Source organism: Dermochelys coriacea, chromosome 6 (genome assembly GCF_009764565.3).
Source record: "Dermochelys coriacea isolate rDerCor1 chromosome 6, rDerCor1.pri.v4, whole genome shotgun sequence".
In the NCBI taxonomy this organism is placed as follows: domain Eukaryota; kingdom Metazoa; phylum Chordata; order Testudines; family Dermochelyidae; genus Dermochelys; species Dermochelys coriacea.
In genome coordinates, this window is record NC_050073.1 from 116686806 (window position 1) to 116709996 (window position 23191).

At 41.4% G+C, this 23191-nt stretch overlaps 2 protein-coding genes across 9 annotated transcripts in view; one reads left to right on the plus strand and one right to left on the minus strand.

Annotated features, from left to right (window-relative positions):
* Nucleotides 1–3700, plus strand: part of DHRS7 (dehydrogenase/reductase 7) — a 62297-nt gene extending 58597 nt beyond the window's left edge. For both annotated transcript variants that reach the window (XM_038404364.1, XM_038404365.1), the window contains 2 exons: nucleotides 2575–2790; nucleotides 3458–3700. In XM_038404364.1, the coding sequence (XP_038260292.1) occupies nucleotides 2575–2790; nucleotides 3458–3496 (255 nt within the window). In that variant the 3' untranslated portion in view covers nucleotides 3497–3700. The remainder of the gene's footprint in view (nucleotides 1–2574; nucleotides 2791–3457) is intronic.
* On the minus strand, nucleotides 663–22457 carry PCNX4 (pecanex 4). 7 transcript variants are annotated; one of them, XM_043517891.1, is made up of 13 exons: nucleotides 21985–22225; nucleotides 21234–21353; nucleotides 15394–16120; nucleotides 14496–14675; nucleotides 13883–14400; nucleotides 12455–12555; nucleotides 12185–12307; nucleotides 11567–11930; nucleotides 8197–8300; nucleotides 6525–7576; nucleotides 6000–6186; nucleotides 5190–5457; nucleotides 663–3394 (listed from the first exon to the last, which is right to left on the minus strand). In XM_043517891.1, exons 3-12 carry the CDS (start codon nucleotides 16080–16082, stop codon nucleotides 5206–5208), a joined length of 3570 nt encoding a protein of 1189 aa, XP_043373826.1. In that variant the 5' UTR covers nucleotides 16083–16120; nucleotides 21234–21353; nucleotides 21985–22225; the 3' UTR covers nucleotides 663–3394; nucleotides 5190–5205. The 7 variants fall into 7 exon arrangements, with proteins under 7 accessions (XP_043373826.1, XP_038260281.1, XP_038260280.1 ...); XM_038404353.2 differs by lacking the exon at nucleotides 21985–22225 and adding an exon at nucleotides 22320–22457 and having other exon boundaries at nucleotides 663–5457; XM_038404352.2 differs by having other exon boundaries at nucleotides 663–5457.
* Between the last annotated feature and the right edge of the window lie 734 nt (nucleotides 22458–23191).

Below are 23191 nucleotides of genomic sequence, written 5' to 3' on the forward strand. Positions count from 1 at the left end.
AATGCCTAACTGATTTAGGAGTCTAAAAATCTTTTTCATAAGTGATTTAGGCGCTTAGGAGCCTAAAATCCCACTGGCAATGGGATTTTAGGCTCCTAAATCAGTTAGTCATTGCAACACTTAACAGCACCACACCTAACAGCACCATGTCTAAATACCTTTAAAAATCTGGACCTTCGTCCCTAACTTCATATAGAATCACATCCTTACTCACCTTTGCAAATGGTGAACCTTCCCTTTCCTACGTGCGCAGGTGTGTTAATTCCTTTGTAGGTAGTTGGTTTGGTGTACACTCCCATTCCGGGCAACCTGGTATCTGCCACTATGCAGCCATCCAGTGGTTGCAAACTCCCTGTACAGTCACCTTTTACTCACAGAATCACCCTGTTCTCCTGCATAGAAGCCCTTTTGCAGCTGCGAGGGAAGGGTCTGGATTAGTCCCACAGAACTTTGAAATGCAGAATACATTAGCTGCCATCTAGGCAACTTCTGTCTGCTCAACACAGAAAGTTCCCTATTCTGTTGCCTCTATGATGCAATCATTGGCAAAGCTCCTACTGTCATCAACTTCAAGGCATTCGTTTTTATTTCCTATGGAAAGCCAAGGAAAATCTCTCAAGTTTCAAAACTGTTTGAATCCTCAAAAAAAAAAAAAGTAGTAATTGAAATTGGTAAACATTTTTTTATTGTTGTCTACAAACTACCCAGCAAACATAATACCTAGGGTAATTCCATGCCATGTGGGGAACAGTCCACCTCTCCTGTACATTCGAGCCAAGTTCTGGCAGGTATTTGTGTAACTGTATTTTCACAAAAAATAAAACTGTGTCTAAAGCTATTTATTCTATTAAAACCCCAATGAGATCTCCAGTGTTTTGCTCAACATCTTCATTTGAGTCTTAAAAATAAAAAATTTCTCAGATGCCTGGGGAAAAGAAGTCTGGTCCTGCCTCCCTCCACAACCAATCAATGAGGGAGTGTTTTCCTTAGCAGCCTGCTCCAGGGTCCTTTTCACTCCTGGAATCGGAAAGCAGACTATTACCAACAGCTTCTGCTGCAGCGAAGCCTGGTTCCGTGGACCACCTAACGGTGCAGTGTACTTAATTTCTCAGTTGCAGGATAGTAAACTTAAATATCCACTCTAAAATGCAGCGTGTGCTCTTATTTTATACCAAATTATAAACCATGTTTAAATGTGTCAGATTTTGGACCTAATTGGGGTTTAAAGAATGGTTCAAAGGCTGGTAAAATTTAAATATTTATCATAGTATTAGCATGCAAGATTGCAAAGCATTCTGGTTGGGCTTTTTGACAGGGAAGTGTCCTTGATGTGAACATGGGGCTCAGTGGTGTGGGGTTTCTTTTTGGGAAGGTAGGCCTAGGGCTAAGAGGGTCTCATAAAGGACACTCAAAACAAGTGTGCATATAACACACATCTTTTACCTTCATCACAGCCAGATTCAACACATTTTAAATGAACTAGAACAGCTATAATATCCTGGTCAAGAGCATCTCCTGCGTTCTATTTGCTGAAACTATGCAAGGAAGGGGGCCTGCCAGCAGTGGAAGCCTCCATTGGCACATCAACACAATTCACACTAGCTTCTTTAGAATTCTAGTCCTCAAGCCTGCAGTGGGGTGGGACTGCTGTCCTCTGACTTCAATACCAGTAAATCCAATTTTATTCAGCCCTGTAATATCAAGTTGTCTACCACTTGAACTGACTTCTTCTCAGTGACTGGAGACTTAATTTATGAGCACAATGTCTCAGCTTAAAAGCCACCATAAAGGGAGAGGGCATAAAAAAAAGATTAGTGTGATTTACTTATTCATGACTCTTAAATGAAGCTGTTCCCACTCAGAAATCAATACAAGATTAATATTCTAGAATGAGGGGGCTGGAGCAGACTCCCCCTCTCTGAAGAATCCATGTGGTTCTGCTGTGCAGAAGAGAGGCTGAAATGTCTGAATGTGTAGCAAGTGCATACACTCTGCATGGAGCCCAGTTCAATTGTTCCCTTTTTTGACAGTAGCAGGTATAGGCCCAAGGTTGCTATGCACATCTTTCAGCCCACTGCCATGCATTAGGATGACACAGGGTTAGGTAGCTGTTGAGATGAAGTAGACTGGTAGAGCAGCTGTAGCCTTTGGAGGAAAATTACTTCTCCTTAGCACATACATCTAGCTGGTTGGGTGGGGCTTTGGGCCCAGGGGTATTATATAGGCTTCATTTACCCAAGTCCTATACTGTTCATCTAAAATAAATAGAGACCGGTATTCTGGCCAGCCTACTTTGCCAGAAGCCACAAGAGAATTGATTTTATTATCCTTAGGGATATATATGCAGTGAGCTGTGATCCATTTCAAACCAAAGTATAACTCCCCCTTAAGGATGCAGCATAAATGACAGAAGAAGGTAGAATAGCACTGAGGTAAAAATTTTGTTTTAAATTATGTATATAGTGCCTAAATGCTCTGATGATGGGTACACAGGAAATCCAAAGATGGGGGAATGAAGTAATTTTCTCCATGCAGAAGTTCTGTAGCATTTCATCATTCCTCTTTTCTTCCCAGTCACTAGAAAACACCGGTGATCAGTCCCACAAAATGCCAACTGATCGCTGCGTTCGGCTTACATTGGTCAGCATGGTAAATGATCTGAAAGAAGCCTGGATCAGCGATCACCCATATCTAGCAGTCTGCTACCTTTGGCAATATGCACCCACTTGGGCATGGTGGCTTATGAATAAGATGGGCAAAATAAGAATACAAAACTTCAAGCGTGGAGTGGTAAGCCCTTCCTAAGCAGGTGTTTTTGTATATCCTTTCCTCTCGCTGTAGAGAGACTTTAGCCATCAATGTAGGCTGCATTCTGGGTCTGCTGTTCATCTTCCTCCCTGCTTGGTACCACATTTGGACACTACATGAGAATATACAGCCCCATGGGTAATTGCTGTTCAAGCAGCAGAATAGTGAAGTGTTAGTATGCTTATGACAAAATATTTCACCTCAAATGTATCTAGTCTGCACTGCAGAAATGTAGGTTCAGAGCTGGATACTGAGCAACTACTATAGACCTGGCCTGCACTATTCTCTGTCAGTACTTTAAATTTTGAAGTGACTTGAGCAATATATTTGAAATTCAGACAGGCTGACAATCTCTCACTTTGTTGCAAGTAGAGCTTGTGTCACAAACTTTAAGCTGTGTCTGAGACAAAAGCCTCATTTTAGGTAGAAAAGCCTGTATTAAGCACTCTAAAGCCAAGCAGCAAAAGTTTCATGTGCACACTTAAAGCTGTCTTCCTGCACAACTGTATTGTCAGCATCTGATCACATACTAATACAAGTAGAATGAATTTTTTTTAACTCTGTCTTGTGTGAAGGATTTCCAAATCTAAATGAAATAGAAAATGGAGGAAAACATTGGTTAAAAGGTGTTGTGTTCTCATTATTACAGGATGCTGATGTCTCCTACTCTCAAAAGAAGAAAGCTTGAGGAGAAACCTGCACAAAACACCACTAAACCAAACTAGTAACTGCAGCTGGGGGAGTGTTCTGTCCTCTATTCATCTTTGCAAGTTAAGGCTTTTATTTTTTTTTTAAATTATTCCTTACTTTTTTTGCTATCATGTAATCTGACAACTGCAACTTAATGTGACTGTAAAAACATTTCTTGAATAAAAGCATATCTCTAAACATATCTGCTTTACTTTTGCAGGGCCTTCTATAAAGTCATTCTTTAGGTTTATAAAAACTATGGTAGGAGGACAGGAACCCTATTGTGATCTTTCTGCTGCCATGAATTTACCCAATAAGCTACTTGATCTTGTTTCCACTATTCTCACACCTTACAGACCCCACCCACCAGCCCAGATTCTTCCCTTCCCGGAGCCTAAAAGTCCCTAGCCACTGGTTGCACCCTGGGCTGATGTTCAGGACCAATATCAACCAATGCATAAAGGGGAAGAGTGTTTATTGCATGTAGGGGCTGCTCTAGAAGGGCAGCTCTGGGGCTGGATAACTTGTGCACACATCTGATCAGTTTGGATAGGAGGGGATGCAGCAGACTTGTGACTTTCCCCATAGCCCTGCATTGTTTAGGGGAAGGCACTTCCCCTCTCTACATCAGGGAGAAGTAATTGTCAGCTGAGCCCTCTCTCCTTTTAGTAGAGTAGTCTACTCAGGTTGTCAGGGTGAATAGTTCTAAATGTCTCAGCTGTCTTGGACATCAAGTCAGCAAGGACAGTATCTCCTGCTAGGACATCTCCTTCCTATTAGTACATAGGAAAGTGGAGGAGTCTGACTGCCCTGCTGAAGGGCTTGGGCAGTCAAACAGATTCAAGTGAAATAAATTTACACACCTAGATTGTCCAGCAAAGTAGCAGCTCTCAACCAGGAGGCTAGAGGCCACAGGGCCCTGGGGCTGAAGTCCAGTACCCTATTGCCCTCCACAGGGCTAAAGCTGGGGGCAGAGTTGGGAGGGAGCTGCAGGGGGAGAGACATACGGACTGCAAGGGGGAGCCCTCCTGGCACACAGCCCCTAGTTACCCTTCTCCCTGCATTCTGAACTACCCCCCTGCCTGCATACAGCCCCTATAATGGTGTGTTTACACTGGGGGAGGGGAAAGCCTGGAGTAGCTAGTGTGCCTTTCTATAGAAACACTCCAAGGCTTCCTTTGTGAAAGGGCAGCTGGTAATACACATTAAAAATGATTTGAAATTATACATTATAACAAGTTCTAAAATATCAAAATACATCAATATATAAAATCAGAATAAAAATTTCATATAAATATTCATATGTACACTTTGGTTACCAACTCTACGGTTCACTACACTACAATGAGCTGTAACCTGCCTACGAATGCAAGTCACCTGTCAAGCTATTAAAAAAGAAAAAAATGCACCAACAACAGTTAGTGGCCAGAGCTAAGTGACTGTTCTCTGAAGTGGAGATCAAGACATGTGTGGCAGCCACACAGGAAATGGGGTTTAGGTAGCTCCAGCACTGCAAAAACAGATTCTAAAGTTCTGGCCTCCAGCTAGTACCTTTTCTGTGCAAATTAGGTTTCCTTGGTTTGGCAACTGCCATCCAATGCCACTCAGTGAGATCTTCATATTTCTAGGTGTACAAATGCAGCATTAGTGCTTGGTTTCCTACTTACAGATAGGAAATACAAAAAAAACACCTTACAAATCAACAGCCTACAACAAAGGCACATGGAGAGATGCAGATGAATAAACAGGGTAGCCAAGTGGTGGGTCTGCTGCTTGCACAGTAAGGTTTCTCAGAAGGACTGGGTGAGCTTGTATACTGTAGCGTTCTTCATCATCATTGGTAGCATACAGCAGCTCCCATGAAAGATTTGCCCATTGACCTCGGACAGCTTCGTCATTGAGCTTCCCAACCTGCACTAACAATTCCTGAAGGGTAAGCACTCTCCCAGTGTAAACTCCCTTTGAAAGAAAAAACATTTAATTTTCAGTACACTAATAGAATTCAGACAAATAAAAATGTTTCAGTTACAGAGCATAAAGGGAATAGTTAGCATCATTCTGGGTACTGTCTTTTTAAAACTGCCTCTTCCATAATTTCAACAACAGGTTGAGACTGCAATTTAACAAGTGAGACTTTCAACACTGCAGTGCCTTGAACCAAATAATGTCATATGCACTGGTCCCCTCACAATATTTAGTGTAAGATGAAAGGCGTATAGGCCTCTAGACTATGCTGTTGCATATAATTAACTAGAACTGTTGAATCTTTAATGGCTGAATGTTTGAATATCCCCATGTCATAGTTAACAAATGCTGCTGTGTTTGCAGAACAGCTGTCTAGCAATTTCCAGCAGTACCAATGCCAAATTTTGTCAAGCATTCATTTGTTCTTTGGATGTAAAGTTCTCTGTAAAGTCTTGAAGTAAGACACACATTAAAATAATGAGCAGTGGAAAAAACACATTAATGTTGCTTGCTAGCATTCCCCTCCCCTCCCTTACCATGTTAGGATCATGTCCCAGAGAAAAAAGGTATGGCTTTTCCTGCAAAACTGCTTGTTGCCACTCAATATCTGATACTAAACCAATGTACCAGTCACTTTCATATTCTTCCAGATAGTTAATCAGCTCTTCAAAGTTCTCTACTGGACCCAGGCTTGCTTTGTCAACCATGAGCTTAAACGTATATCTGAAAGATGCATAACAGAATGCCTAGAGTAAGTATACACTACCGAGAGAGGGACAAAGCAGTTATCAAAAGCAATGAAGCTATGATAACCCACTTACAGGTTATTATAGTTGTTTCAATTAGCTCAAACATTGGCATTATTGATTGATCATGGAAAATGCAAAATATTTAATTTCAAAACTAATTTGCTATACTATTTGGCAATGAATATGGTGACTTACTATCACTTAGCTAGCATATATCTCTTCACTACATATAGTTTAAAGCCAACTCTGAAAGCATAAATGCTTTCTTCCGACAGAGTTATGCTATGTTTTATAATGCACATGGCTTTTTACCTGAATGCTTTCAGTGCTAGTTGGAACAGCTCTGGTTTTCCAGTTAACCAATCCAAACCAACACACCAGGGGATGCCACCAGTGTATGCTCTAAATACATGACTAGGAGCAGGAACTGTATTGTCTAGTCCAAACAAACCAAAACAACAAGACAATACACCATGGACGTACAACTCTTTCAAAGCTTTGTCTTTAGTTATGTCTTCAAGTAAACTGGAAGGTTTTTCTTTCAAATGAAAAAAATCCAGTTGACTCAAAACAAAATGGTACCAGTCTTCTGGAAACCTCTGCCTCATCTCATTGAGTTTGGAAGTAGGTATGGGTGCAGTTCTCCACTCTTCAGGTATGCTCAGCAACTCAGAGTAGGAGCAGCTAAATGAAACTAAAGGCAAGTTTACAACTTCCTGCTTCTTTCCTTTGTCTACAGCAGGGAGGCCAAGCACAACGGCTTTGTAGAGTTTATCTTCAGGGGCTGTCTCTTGCAGAGCACCAACTGCGCTCTCCATTTCTACTGACCCTGGAACAGACAAAAGCGTTCTTGGTGCAGCTTCCAATGGCTTGGTTTCTTTTCTTTCTCTTGTTCTGCTGGGCTCAAGATCAAAGAGATCACTATCATCGGTCCAATCCACAATTGTATCTACACTAAAGCTATCTTCATCCTTTATGGGCCTGGGCTTTTCTACTGCACTGTCAAATGCATTTGGTTGGTTTAATGGAAATGACCCCTCTTTGTCCTTGGTTGTTTTGTCCAGCTTCTCGCACATTTTTGATTTTTTATAGCAATACCGGACAAGTATCCATACAAGCACTTTAAGAAAATCATCTTTCAGTTGCTTTAAGTTCTCATGTGAATCAATGATCCCAGACAAGACATTCCTGGCATCAGAATACAGTCTCACAGGTAGAGTGGTACAAGGAGTTAAAATGTTTCCAAAATGATGATTGAGACAGAAAGTCTCTGCATGCTCCTGGTGTTCAAAGGCCATTTCAAAAACTTCATCCACTCTGTGTGCTTCAGCAGTGTGGCAGGAAGTTTCCTGCAATTCTAGCCCCTATAGCACAAATGGAAACAAGTCATCTTTGCTCTGGCTGTACGAGCAATGCTAACGAAAACTATTTTCTTCTTATTAAAAATTATTCCCAGCAATTGAAGAGACACATCCATTTCTAATATTTCTGGCACCACTGAAGCTAAGATTTTTTTTTATAGCACCCATCATAGTATCTAAGATTGACTACAGATGTTAAATACAGACATGATAAATCTGAACTTTCTTAGGAACCTTGCATTTTATTTGCCATGTTACCGTTGCCTCTTACAGATCAACTGTATATGGTTGTTTTTAAAAAAAAAGTCTGTATCACAGGACGAGTGATACAGTACTTCCATACTTGCTAATCTAATAGGCTCCCCCCCCCCCCCCCCCCCCCCCGCAACTTCTTCTATGTCATAACGTGCTTATGTGCTTCAGGTTGTTTCAAATGTATTATTACAGAGTTAATGGTGAAACACAAAAGACCCTATCATTTGCAAAACTAAATTAGTTACACACCCAGAATATGTTAACCTTATGTAACCTAAGTTGTGTTACTTGTGCTATCACAGGAAGTTACACAGAAACAAATGTGTGTTTCCAAAACATGACTAGGCAAGTTTTCAGTAAATATTCACCTTAATATTAACACAGCAGTATGTGAAGCCTCTTTCTAGTACTAATATCCACATCAGTCTGTCCTGAAAACGGCACAAGAAGTGTGATCCAGGTGAAGAGAGACCTAAAAAAGATGCAGAAAAAGTTAACTTTTACTGTTGGATTCTGTTGATTAAGGTTTCTTCTGTACATTGAGGAAACCATTGCAAAGACACTCTTGTATGAAAGTTTGTGGCCTGTGATGTGCTAGGCTGTTGCAAGGACATTTACACAGCAACACTGATCCTGCCAGAACCAGTTTGGGTTGGCCAAGCACAGCACAGATGTTGCTTCAGTGGCTTCCTGATATACATATCCCAGAGTGCCTGCAACCGTTACTAGCTGGAGCTTTGGGGCAACTTGCCAGTATGAGGCATTGCCTCGTGGAATGGGGTTAGAACTATGGCAGTTGCCACGCTTGTGGTTTCCTCTTGCAATATGAAGAAACTACTGTAGACTACACTGGTTGAGCTGGAGTCCTATTCCTAGATATTACTATCAGCTGGAACAACCAGAACTTGTAAAACATTTTGAAATACTTGGTGAATTTGTGTACAGAGAGAGCTTTCCAAGCACTGCTTTTTGCCATACTTTCTTCAGTATAGATTGAGCCTTTGTGCATTAGCGTCCACAACTTTAGTTAGATTATGGACTGCTACTTATATTAAACTACTTTATGTCAGGTCAAGAGTAGAAACCAAAGCAAGTAAGGTGCAAATCTGGATCCAAATACTGTGTCCAGAACAATGACTATTGTACATCCTGAAACACTTAGGTAGTGTAAATAGAAATGATGAGGCAAGCTGGGAAAAGTTAGTGGAAACCAAGTTAATTTTCTTGCCTACACGATTACGTATATACATAAGCTGTATAATACTACTACAATGTATGTCTATAGAATCTTTCAGCAGAGCATCTCAAAGTGCTTTCCAAACGTTAATTTAGCTTCATGACAACCTTGAGATGTTAACCTTTTTACAACAGGAAAATGAAGTAAGTGGCTTGGTCCAACATCACACAGTTGTGTCTGGGGCAGAGCAAGGAACAGAACCGTGGGGCATGAAGACAGAGGGAGTCACAGATAAAATAAGTGAGAAACAGCAAAGGAGTGCAAGGTACTTAAAATACTCCAAAAGGAAGGTGGGAATGGGATGAGAGAGAAATAAAGGAAAGGGGGCAGACTTCTTAAAATGTAGGATCATGTTTCTTCTGTTACTCCCCATATCAGCAAGGGCTGATGATCCTGAAGACAGAGGAAGGCATGCCTTGCAACTTTTTTCATTAATTCACAGTGTTTTTTTGCAGCAGCAATGAGCTCTTGAAGGAGTCACATCCAGCATTCCTCAGCCAAAGGAAAGGTCCTATGATTTCTTGCTTTTGTGAAAAATCCATGTGTATACAAAAGGGAATTCTGAGACTCCCCCAGCAGCACAAGGTTGGCCTGGGGGAAGGAGGAGGAATGCTTCGATGGCATTTTTATTTAAAGATCTCAAAATGTTTTATAAATATCAATTAAACCTCAATCCACCTGTGAGGTATTATCATGCCTTCTTTACAGACACTTAAGCAGATGTTAAGGCCTAAATTTTGCAAGCGTATCCATTTTTGGATGTCCCACATGAAACTCTAATGGACTAATTTTCAGAGGTACTAAGCACCCACAGCTCCAATGGAATTTGCTGTTCCTCAGCACCACTAGGTAGAAAAATCAGGCCCTAGATATCAAAAAAACCTGAGGCAACCAAAATTAATAGACATTTGAAAATTAAAGCATAAATGACTTGCACATGTCAAGTTAATGGTAATGATAGCACTTAAAAGAGTCCTGAAATCAAGCTCACTGCTTTAGTCAGTAGAGTGCCCTCCCTCCCACAAAAACATCACATTGGTTTCCTCTACTCTCTTTCTGTTTAGATGCAAGAGGGTGATGGTAAACTTGCCATCTAACTGATTTTCTTAATTTAGACCTTAGATTACAGTCAGCTGTCACTTCTCCAGCACATCTGTGATATTTCAAAACAGGACAATGCAGGTTTGCTGCCAGCACATTGCATCCTCACTCACGTTCAAATCATCTTTGACTTGTACAGTGAATTTTAGTTTCAGAATGTTGTAAAATACAATCAGTAAAATCAGCCATTAGGTTATAGTTAAAATTAAAAATAACCTTATATTCCACTGTGCTAATGAAGTGCACTTTCTTGCTACCATTTTTGCAAAGTTTTTTTTTAAATTTGGGCTGTCAAAGCTACTAAAAATCCTCTCTGTAGATCAGGTTTTTTATTTTTAAATTAAAATAGTGGCACATAGGATCTTAGAACATTTAAAGATGAAACGATAATGCTCTAAAAGGATCTCTTATTTGGAGATGTCCATTCAAAGATTATCCCTTTAAAAAGCAAGTAATTTTTTCTGTTTTTTAAAAAAAATATTGAATCTGAGGCATGAGTACCACAACACCGGACTTTCATAGTAGCAATAAGAAAGATGTTCTCTTATTTACTGGCAGAGTGAACTGTGAATGGGGCTTCTCCGTTTGCGGGGAAGCTTTCTACAATTACTTCAAGTCTCTTCAGCCCTTGTACCAAATCCATTGCATAGGTCTGCTGACAAAAGTTTCTGCATTTATCTCTTCCTCCACAAAAGAGTGACTGAAGTTAGATTCAATTACCTTTGAATACTAAGATGCCTCCCTTACTAGCCATCAGTGTAAGACAACAAAAGTAAATACTCATAACTTATCAGTGGGGCAACCTGCTCTTGATTATTCTGGTTGTGTGCGCCAAGTGTTTCTCAAAAGAATTTCTTGCAATTTCAGCAATTATGTTTTCTTTGGCGAAGAAAAAAAAATCTTGGTTTTTGTTTTCTTTTAGTATCATTAAATAAATAAATAAATACGTCACAATCTTCCGTAAAATTGTAAGGCCAGAAGGGAGCATTATGATCCTCTAGCCTCATCTCCTACATAACACAGGCCACAGAATTTGACCAAGTGGTTCATGTATTAAACCCATAGATTTTAGTTAAGCCTAGGTAGATCTTTTAGAAAGACATCCTCTCTTGTTCAATATAAGGAATGCCAAGTGCAACATAGTTTTGCCACCGCTGTGTCATTGTATTAAATCACAGCAGTCTCTATTAAGAGAATGCAGCAAGGTCTGAAACCACCCATTTTATACTTAGCTGAATAAGCCCTGGAACACTGCACTGTTTAAATTTTAATCTAGATAGTGAGCGCATTTATTTAACATAGAGGTTGCAAATCACAATGTTCTCCAGTAGAGGCTATACAGATTAAAGCATTTAAGTATATTATCTGCAAATTATTTTATACAGCTAAAGTTTACCTACCTAGACTACCTGATGCTAGTGCAGACTGCAGTGCAGCGGCCAGACTTGGAACCACCTGCTGATAGTACATGGTATCTGAACAAACACATGCTGTTGCACCCACAGGTGCAGGCCAGCTTCGGATAGGTCTAGGAAACCCAATCAAAAATATTGGTAGAGTGAAGAGCGGCAGCATGGGGGAAGAAAGTAGTGCAGAGACAGCTATGAAGGCCAATACAATTGGGAAGAAAACAATGTTGAGTGTTATTAAGGTTGCAGTAGATTTCCGACGTTGCTTTTTCTCTGTCCATGATGTCAAAAGAACAGCTACAGCAAACTGCAGTTTTGAGATCAACTGAAGTAATCGATCCCGAATGACACCAGCCTGTTGAGATACATACAATAATCAAATATTTTTCTAAGGTATCTGGTCACATTCAGCATTGCTAGAGCTCTTTAAGGTTTACATAGTTTTATTTAGTGCACTTAACATTAATTATTAAACCAAGAGAAAATCCATGCCTACAGAGTTTCAATCTCCATATCCATAAGCCCTGAGTCCTAATTTTGGAAGAAGTGGGGAAGAAAAGAATAGGATGCAATAGCTAGCTGCTTAATCAAAATTAAAATTAGTTTTACCAGTAAGAGTCTGATTCCTGTATCAAGGCTTCTGTTCCACCACACATCTGTATTAAATAGCAACATCTGCACTATCGATACAATCACCATCTCCAACAGGGCATTCTCTGTATTTTGCCAAACCTAAAACAGAGACTGATTATTTGTTGTACCAAGCATCTGCCCTTTCTCCCCCTTCTTGACCTGGAGTATTTCTTCCAAGTCACTTCTTATTTCTTTTGGAAAAAGTTTCTTCTACAAGGTAACAAATTAGAAAAAATTTAAAATTACCATTCTAAAGGTTCTGGTGAATCCAATGCAAATAGATACAGAATGAAGACTTTGTAGGGAACTGTCTAATGAAAGAAATGCTATCATAGCAAATGGAGACACTGCAATTAAAAAAAAAAAAAAAAGAAAACATGAGAGAAACATCAATGTTTTTTCTTTTCAAAGTCTACCAAAGTCCATAAATTGGCTCCAGATCCTGCAATGAGCTCATTGCAGAATGGAAATCTTAGTTTGTGAATGGGAATTGCCACTACTAAGCCAGTAACTTTTTTGTGAACCTCCCTCTCCCACTCAAAAAAAAAAAAAAAAAAGTTAAAATTAAGTGGCATTTTCACACAAAGGGCCCATTCCTGCAAGCGCTTACACCCATGCTTAACTTGTGATTAGTCTCTCTGAAGTTAATGGGAATACTCAAATGAGTGAAACATGTGAATAAGCACTGCAAGATTACGTCCCAAAACTAGTAGATCTACACAAACTCAATCTGGGCCAAATTTTGGTTCCATTGAAGAGAGCGGAAAATGTGCTATTGACTTCAATGGAAGTAGGATTAGGCCTTTTATTAGGAAGTTGCAAGGAACAAATATCTTTGATCTTTAAATATTCAGGGTAAATAGGCCAAATCCCCTGAGATGGGATATTAGATGGATGGGATCTGATTTACTATAGAAAATTCTTTCCTGGGTATCTGGCTGGTGAATCTTGCCCATGTGCTCAGGGTTTGGCTGATTGCCATGTTTGGGGTCGGGAGGGAGTTTTCCTCCAGGGCAGATTGGAGAGGCCCTGGAGGTTTTTTTGCCTTCCTCTGTAGCATGGGGCATGGTTGACTGGAGGGAGGCTTCTCTGCTCCTTGAAGTTTTGAACCATGATTTGAGGACTTCAATAGATCAGACATGGGTGAGGTTTTTCATAGGAGTGGTGGGTGACATTCTGTGGCCTGCGCTGTGCAGGAGGTCGGACTAGATGATCAGAGTGGTCCCTTCTGACCTTAGTATCTATGAATCTATGAATCTAAATATTTTGATGGACTTCCAGGGTCAATTCAGTTTTCTTTTAGAACTATTTTATTAAGGTTACAGCAAAGATTTTCAAAAGTGGCCAGTGATTTTTGGGTTCCAAACCTACACTCCTTAAAGGGGGGTAGTTTTCAGAAAGCACTGAGCACCCACACTCTGAAAGTCAGACCTTCAAATTGAGCACCTTAAAATTCATGCACCCTAGATCACTAGTCACTTCTGAAAATCTGAACCCATTAATTGTGCAAACAAGGCTAAAAGTAAAACTTCAATGAAAACTAAGCCATTTAAATCTTCTTAGCACATACATTTTAACTCACATAGAGAAATGTCATTGCCATGTTTTAATCTTCCTTTAATCTTTAATCCTTTAATCTTCATCTTACATATAATACATAGAAGATATTCCTACCTAGTGTTAGTAAAATCCTTCTGATAACACCAACTTTCATAAGCCTTCTTTGCATCTCCATGAATACAGTCATAGTCCTGACATCCTTTGGATAAAAAGGGTTTCGGAAGATTCCAAACAAGTACACTCCCTGAATCTCTCTAAGAATCCACATAACTGTAAGTAATATGATCAGAATGTAACTCACTACAGCCTGGGGACTGGCTTTGGAAAATGCTGAAAAACCAGCAAAGTGATGCAGCAAGCTGGCTTCTATAAGAGCCAATGTCAAGACAGCCAAATAGAAAAAGAATTCCCTCCACCCAAAGTGTATCCTAGGACCACTGGACTTAGAGCACTTAGACTTGTTGGAAGCTAAATGGCTGATTATGGTGTGCTTGAAGGCTAGACCAATCTCACTTAGGTTAAGACTGAGTATGAACCCAAATCCAGTCATGAAGAGGACCACACCAACAGTGCTGGGAATGAAATATGACGCTATAGCTGTTCCAGCAGAAATGAGAAACATTACTAACAACCTGCGAAGGAGAGAAAAAACAAAAAGATTTGATTGAAAAGAAAAAAGGTTATAAACTACAATGTTATATTTGATCATTATGTCAATAAAATTTACCTTGTATTACTTGACATCGGTGAACCTCCTAGGCCAAACTCCAACACTTGTTCCATTCCCCATAGAAAAAGTGCATCAAGTGGGGGCAGAATCCCCAGTGCCCATAAAAATGGCAAAAATAGAAATATGATGTGCAAAATCTGATTTGTCTGTTCTAAAACTGGCATGTTAACAGTAAACCTGGATGAAAAAGGAAATGTATTTGACTCCTATGAAAGGAAGATACTGTATGTATAGATTCACTTCAAGTTTAACACACACAATAAATCCAGAAGTATAAAAGTTATGTATCCCATATTCAAATGTCAGAATAGTCCGACTTTTTTTTAAAAACAAAAAAACCAAAAAAACCAAACACACACAAAAATAAATATACTTAAATTAATGCCTGGACATTATCAGGCTTACAACAACTAGAAGCCCAAATTTCGAATCCATATCTAAATTTTTCTGAAGTTCACAGTGTTTGGATCTATAATTCCAAATCAGGCCTATCTCAAATTTAAAAGTACTATATTTGGTACAAATTATAGTAAGACATTTAAAAGCTGTAAAAATATATTTCTTGATAACTGATCCTTAAAAGGACAGTGAGGCAAACAGCTACTTCCAATAGTACTGAATTTAAGACTGAGGGTGACCATTTTAACTATGCTAACCTTATATCTTCTCAGTCTCCTGCCTAACTTTTCTTGAAAGCTATCAAGTTCTTAATTTTCTATAAAAGCAAAAGAAAAGCATTAAGTTCTATTGTATAATTTTCTAGGCTTCTTCTGGATTTTTCAAATTGACTGACATATCTAATACAAATCTTTCAGGAGAGTTATTTCATAGCATCTACCAACAAACTGCATACATAAGCCAACATTAAAGTTATATAAACATTATAGACGTTTACCTGTGTGCAAGATCCACTGCAATAAAGACAAAAATATAGAAAGGTCTCATCAGAGCAGTAATTTCATAAGTATCCAGTGCCTGAAAAGTAGCAGTCTCTGTAGCTGTGTTTATGATTAAAGAATATTCTCCTATACAAATAGTTACCCATCCAAACACAAAGATCACAACAGTTCCTCCAATGTTACTATACAGCAAGGTTATTCTGTTTGGCAGCAAATACCAAGTTCCCAACCCACACATTACCCCAGCAAGAAATGAATGAAATACAGTGTTGACTATATATTTCTTGCCTGGAATAATAAATTTAACTGTCTCTGAACCCACACAGCTGGAAAATTCATACTCATCTTCATCCCTTAGGGTATTCTGAATTTGCATTCTTTCTACTGTCACTGTTTTCTGTCTTGCATACAGATTTGTCATCTGGAGAATAAGTGCTGTAACAAGCATTAGTCCTCCTGAAAGTGCTGCAGTGTAATAGTCTCTCATAACGTCTAACTGGTAAAAAAGTGTTCCTATTCCTCCCAAAACCCATGGTGTCAGGAAAAGAATGATCTGATTCACATATATGTAAGGAGGCGCACAATAGCCTAATTTAAACCGCGGACCTCCGAAAACAGTCTGTGGAAAGCGCTTCAAGAAGAACTCCTGTTTGTAATCATTCAGGAGAGGTACATCTGGACCCATTCTTATTACTCAGGAATCTTGGATGAGTCCCATCTTTCCTGTAGCACAACAGCAGCAGATAAAGAAAAATAAGGTAGTGTTACTAAAGGCCACATTCAAAACTTCACAAGTAGGCAATAAAGACAATTGTTTTTTCCTGTTTTCATTTGTAAAATCATAGTGGAATTTGCATGCTAATAATTTTAGTAGACATCTTCTATCCTATTTGCAGAATACACTGAACTATAAGTAAACTATTAAAATGGGAAAAAACTTTACAACATATTTTTTAAGATAGAATATACTGACCATTGCAGAACTTATGTGAAGAATTATGGGACTAATTTAGCATGACCTCTACTCTTTGGAGTTAATAAAATGAATTGTTTACTCTCACGACAGAGCACTTGTCTAGAACTGAAATTTACATCTAGCCCCATTCCAACTTGTGATTTAAGCCTCTATCCTCCAAGGACTTCCAAATGGGAGGCCACCCATGTCCAGGAGGAACCCCACTGATCTCAATGAGGACCCGTGTGGGTGCAGGGGTTCCACATAGAGTTCCTTGTAAAATTAGGGTTATCTAGATCAAACATATTACATCTTAACTGTTAAAAAAAAAATTAGTGGCATCAAAGCCCTTTTCAGTTACCCTGATGCTTAGGAGACCTACTCATTGACCAGGACCCAGTTGTGCTCGGCACTTCATAAACGCAGAACAAAAAGATGGCCCTTGCCCGAAGAGCTTACGATCAAAGTATAAGATAGAGACAGATGGGGAAGTACAAGTAAACAATGCGACAACACTGGTCAGCATGATGGGCAGTAGCCTCAGCACACCACTAGCCTAATTGTTGTCAATGTTTTTGTAGGCATGGCAAACAAGAGTTTTAAGGAGTACAATGAGGTAGCTTTGTGGATGTTTATGGGGAGCTCCATGCAACAGCAAGGGACAGCATGGGAGAAAGCACAAGGTGCTTGTTTGAAAATTTAATAAGTAGACAATGAATGCCATTGGCTGACATACCCTCTTTCCCAGCTGCAATGCGAAAGAAAAAAATTGAAGACCTAATTGTAACAGGCAAAACTTGTATGCAGCATATGCTTGTTAATTATATGAATGAGCAAGGCCAGCAAACCATTTACAGGGGTTGTTGCTTCCATTTGGATTTTTTCTGGCCCAATTGTGAATGTAGGTAGACATCCAAAAGGAATTATTACTCAAAGGGTAAGGAAACTTTTAAAAGGAGAGTATCTTTGTACTTTACAAACGTAATGATAGAGCAAAAGACACATTTATCTTACTAAAAGAAAAGGAGTACTTGTGGCACCTTAGAGACTAACAAATTTATTTGAGCATAAGCTTCCGTGAGCTACAGCTCACTTCATCGGATGAATTCAGTGGAAAATACAGTGCGGAGATTTATATACATAGAGAACATGAAACAATGGATGTTACCATACACACTCTAAGGAGAGTGATCAGGTAAGGTGAGCTATTACCAGCAGGAGAGCGGGGGTAGTGCGGCTGATGTGATTAGGCCCTATGATAGTGTCCCCTGAATAAGATATGTGGACACAGTTGGCAACGGGCTTTGTTCACATCAGCTACACTATCAGAGGCTCGTTCACCTGCACAACTACCAATGTGATATATGCCATCATGTGGCAGCAATGCCCCTCTGCCATGTACACTGGTCAAACTGAACAGTCTCTACGTAAAAGAATAAATGGACACAAATCAGACGTCAAGAATTATAATGTTCAAAAACCAGTCAGAGAACACTTCAATCTCTTTGGTCACTTGATTACAGACCTAAAAATGGCAATACTTCAACAAAAAAACTTCAAAAACAGACTCCAGCGAGAGACTGCTGACTTGGAATTTATTTGCAAACTGGATACAATTAACTTAGGCTTGAATAGAGACTGAGTGGATGGGTCATTACACAAAGTAAAACTATTTTCCCATGTTTATCCTCCCCCCACTGTTCCTCAGACGTTCTTGTCAACTGCTGGAAATGGACCACCTTGATTATCACGACAAAAGGTCCCCCCTCCCCCACTCTTCTGCTGGTAATAGCTCACCTTACCTGATCACTCTCCTTAGAGTGTGTATGGTAACACCCATTGTTTCATGTTCTCTGTGTATATAAATCTCCCCACTGTATTTTCCTCTGAATGCATCCGATGAAGTGAGTGTAGCTCACGAAAGCTTATGCTCAAATAAATTTGTTCATCTCTAAGGTGCTACAAGTCCTCCTTTTCTTAATGCGAATACAGACTAACACGGCTGGTACTCTGAAACCATTTATCTTACTGATCACAGAAGCAAGGATCTAGAGGCAACAGACAGCAGTACTCAGTCTGAGGGCCTGGATAGAGAACAGGACTCAGAAAAAAAACTACTGTGTAGCGACTCACTATTTTTGTTTTAAATAAGATACCTGTGAATGTAGCTAGAAGATTTAATGCAGAAAGTGTTTTATACTAGCTGCCTTCTATCTGATAAGTAAACGCACCCCATTTTTAACAGCGCTACAGGTGTAGTAAAAACAAATGTGCTAATGCCACTGACATGTATCCTCTCACTACTGTATTTAATACTTGTAAGTGTTTTAGTGCACAATGTATAGTTTACATTCACCATGGAAACAGTCACATGGTCTTCAAGCATACACTGGGCATCACAGCATTCCACCAGAAATAATGGAAATGAGAGGCACCCAGATGCTCTAAATTAGTGTTACTGGCCAATAATTTGCATTTTCTCTAGAAGATATTAGGCTAAATCAACACATAATACTCAGTAATAAAATGTAGAGCCATGAGGTACTGTTGATCTGCTGCCCTTATAACACAGAGCACTCTCTACATAGTACTGTACATTTCTTTCTTCTGTTGTAACTTTGCATGTTGTTGTGTTACTTGCATTCTCTTGCAACTGAGGTGAAAACAGCAATCATGTCTGAAAGCAACTAAAATGTAATGTGGAAATACCGCCAATCATACAGATATTGGATAGGGCATTCATTACAATCAGTTCTTCACTTTGTAAATGCAATACGGACACACCATAGTAAAAATGTTCTAAAAGTACATTAAAAAAAAAAGTACATTCTAAGCTTGCTCAGAAGTCACTGAAACTTTATAAATAGAAAAGGAGTACTTGTGGCACCTTAGAGACTAATAAATTTATTTGAGCATAAGCTTTCGTGTGTAGCTCACGAAAGCTTATGCTCAAATAAATGTATTAGTCTCTAAGGTGCCACAAGTACTCCTTTTCTTTTTGTGAATACAGATTAACACGGCTGCTACTCTGAAACCTGTCTTTATAAATAGAATGTTTTAAAGTGCTGTGTGTGCCTGGTTAAAGAGAGTTTGATAGGTAAAAAATTGTGGGGGGCACATAAAGGAGAGAAATTCAGTTTTAAAAGGAAACATAAACCAAAGGTAAAGTTTTATTTTTTTTATTTTTTAAATAAAATTTCCCTGGCAGCTGTGATTTTACTGTTTCCCCACAGTGTTATTATTTGTTTCAAGTTTAGTCTGCATTGTTTCTAAGTGTGTGTATATATATATATATATATATATATATATATATATATATATATATATATATATATGCTAAATCATAAACAAAGTATTAACCAATAAAACATATTTAACAATGTTTTATTTGTTAAATAAACATATTTAAACTACAGTTTTGCATAAATAATAGACATACTTGCATAAAATTTAAAATATATGTGTATAAATGAGACAGTTCTCCTATCTGAGTGCAATGCAAAACAACAGAAACATTCATAGAATCATAGAATCATTGTAAGGCACTATAAAAAAAAAAAGCAACAAACATATTTATAAGAGAAATCAGAGACTAAGCCCAACAAATATGGGAAACCATGTAATCTTAAATACCTCTATCTGACCTGATTTGATAAATATGTTGGTGCCAGATTTTCAGACAGGAGCTTACATATGTATAGTTACCTCTGCACGAGTCCCAGCAAAAGTAACTGTTTGCAGGATCTGCCCTTAGTTTGCATTTCTAAAGTAAGTGGATAGTTCTAGATTGACCACATTGCCTGGTTACCCTGCTGGCCTGGGTGACAACAGTCACATTAAACATAAGCTACCTTTCTTCACTTTCAAATCCCTTCATGGCCTAACTCCAACCTACCTATTTTCTCTCTTTCATTACTGAAGCATCAACTCCCACCTCTGATCAGCCCATGATGTCGTTTGTTAAATTGTCATGTTTTCTCCCAAGCTGTCCCTCATCTGAGAGAAGTATCCCACAAAATATCTTCAAATATCTGCAAGCTACCTCATTAGCCTCCTCTGCTGTAATGTCTAAAAAAAAAAAAAAAAAATTGACAATAGGAAGGCCACTGGGGTGCTAACACCACTGCCTATCATACTGATCAATATTGTTTCCTTGTACTCCCCCAATCTGTATCTATCTGTTGTCCCTTGTCTTATACTTTGATTGCAAGATCTTTGAGGGGTTGCAGCTTTTTGTTCTGTTTGTACTAGCACAGTGGGCTCCTAGGTACTACTAGGATACAAACAACAACAATCGGGCATAACCAGGGTAGTTCTACACCTATATTTCTCAGTTGCTTATATCATCCCCATTATCTGAACACCATTAAATCTTTTAAGGTGTTTATCCTCACAATATCCCTCTGAGGTAGACTTGTGTTATCCTTATTTTACAGATGGAGAACAGAGGCACAGAGACTTGACCAAGGTCACATAGGAAGTTATTGGTGGACTCAGGACATGAACCCTAATCTCCCAAGTCTCAAGCTAGTGCCCTATGTATGATGCCATCCTTCCTTTACAGGGCTTAGACCGTTAAGTGCAGCTTTAAATTTCTTTGAGAGGCTGAAATGGTGAGGTGAATGAATGCCTACTTCTAATATTTCACAGCAAAACATAGGGTTATATTTGTATAATTTTCATTTTTTAAATTACGTCATATAAGGCTTGGGGTTATTTAAAAAAGTTATCTTCACAATAAACTGAAATTGTAACCAACTATCTGCTTAGTACAAGCCAGGCCACAATACTCAACACCTCTCATCACAAGAAACTATCAGTCAATAAGATCAACCAACCATAAACAAACAAATAACAAAGAAAAAATAAACACACCCTTACCCCCAAGCAGAGTTTTAAGCCCCAGAGACTTCATGAAGTCCACTAATGACTTAATTACTGCTGTGAAATTTTCACAGAAGGAGCTCCGATACCATGAGGAGGAGGTGACAATATAAAACCCTAAAATCAGAAGTAGATTTTGTGCTTCAATTAGCAACTGATCCTGACAATTTTGGGAGACTGTCAGCTAACACTACAGCTCCGTACCTGCACACACACAAAGGTCTTGTCAGATCAAGAGTCACCTACAAGTTGCACAGCCTTTGTACTAAAAACTAGGAAAGATAAGGTCACGTTTGTTTTAGCTGAAGTGCTAGGCCCCGGGGGGTACAGCAAAGCCTTAGTCCTAGGGCCAGCATTCACACCCCACTCTCAGCTCCCACAGCAGCAGCCCAAATGTCCTGGGCACTGTCTCTTTGTTCGGTGTGTGTACAGCGCCTAGCGCAACAGGTTCCTCCTCCAGGACTGGGTGCCCTACCACGGTCTGCAGCAGCCACCCAGCCCGGGGACACAGCCCCTACAAACCCTGGCACTTTTCGGCCCCAGCGGAGCTTGAGGCCGCCCATCCCAGCTCGGACCTCGGGGGGGGGGGAGGGGGGCTGGCGAGCCGGACTCCCCACGGCGCTCAGAGTCTCCCCCCACAGCTCATTTGAGGGTGCCCGGGCGGGGGCAGCGCTGCAGGCTGCCGCGTGCGGGGCTGAGCCCGGGGGGGCAGCACAGGCCGGCCAGCGCCTCGGGGGAAGCCGCGTACCTGGGGGCAGCGCGGGCTGCCGGCGCCGGGCGGGGCGGCGGCGGCGGCGGCGGCGCCCCAGCAGCGGCTCGCGGGCCCGGTGGTTTCGACGGAGGAACCTAACCGAGGCGGGCACCGCCGGGCGCCAGATCCCGCCCACTCCGCCTCGGCCGCCGCAGCGAAGAGGGGGCGCGGGGATCGGACGCGGCGGCGGCGCTGGCTCCCGGGCGCCCGGCCCGGCGCGCTGACGGAGGGAGCTGCGGCCCCCCCCCGCCGCTCGCAGCCGCCATTTTCCCGCCTGAGGCAGCCCTCTGCCCGCCGAAACGGCCCCGAGCCGGCCGCTGCACGCGCCGCACCTTCGTGGCCGGGGGGTTAGTCCCAGGCCGTGGCCGTAGGGTCCGCACGAGCAGCGGCAGGGCCCGCCCGCGGGCGGTGTTTGTGGGGCCCTCCGCAACCCTGGGTGGGTTTTAGCGCTCGTGCCGTTTTCGTAGGGCCGACCGCTTTGCTGCTCCCTCCGCTCATGTTGGTCACCAGCGGGCACAAGGGGCAGGGCCCTGAGGCTGGCTTCGCCCCATGCTGGCGGCTGCTTCTCCCCACAGACCCCTGTGGGCTGAGAGGGCACAAGGGGCAGGGCCCTGAGGCTGGCTTCGCCCCATGCTGGGGGCTGCTTCTCCCCACAGACCCCTGTGGGCTGAGAGGGCACAAGGGGCAGGGCCCTGAGGCTGGCTTCGCCCCATGCTGGGGGCTGCTTCTCCCCACAGACCCCTGTGGGCTGAGAGGGCACAAGGGGCAGGGCCCTGAGGCTGGCTTCGCCCCATGCTGGGGGCTGCTTCTCCCCACAGACCCCTGTGGGCTGAGAGGGCACAAGGGGCAGGGCCCTGAGGCTGGCTTCGCCCCATGCTGGCGGCTGCTTCTCCCCACAGACCCCTGTGGGCTGAGAGGGCACAAGGGGCAGGGCCCTGAGGCTGGCTTCGCCCCATGCTGGGGGCTGCTTCTCCCCACAGACCCCTGTGGGCTGAGAGGGCACAAGGGGCAGGGCCCTGAGGCTGGCTTCGCCCCATGCTGGGGGCTGCTTCTCCCCACAGACCCCTGTGGGCTGAGAGGGCACAAGGGGCAGGGCCCTGAGGCTGGCTTCGCCCCATGCTGGGGGCTGCTTCTCCCCACAGACCCCTGTGGGCTGAGAGGGCACAAGGGGCAGGGCCCGGAGGCTGGCTTCGCCCCATGCTGG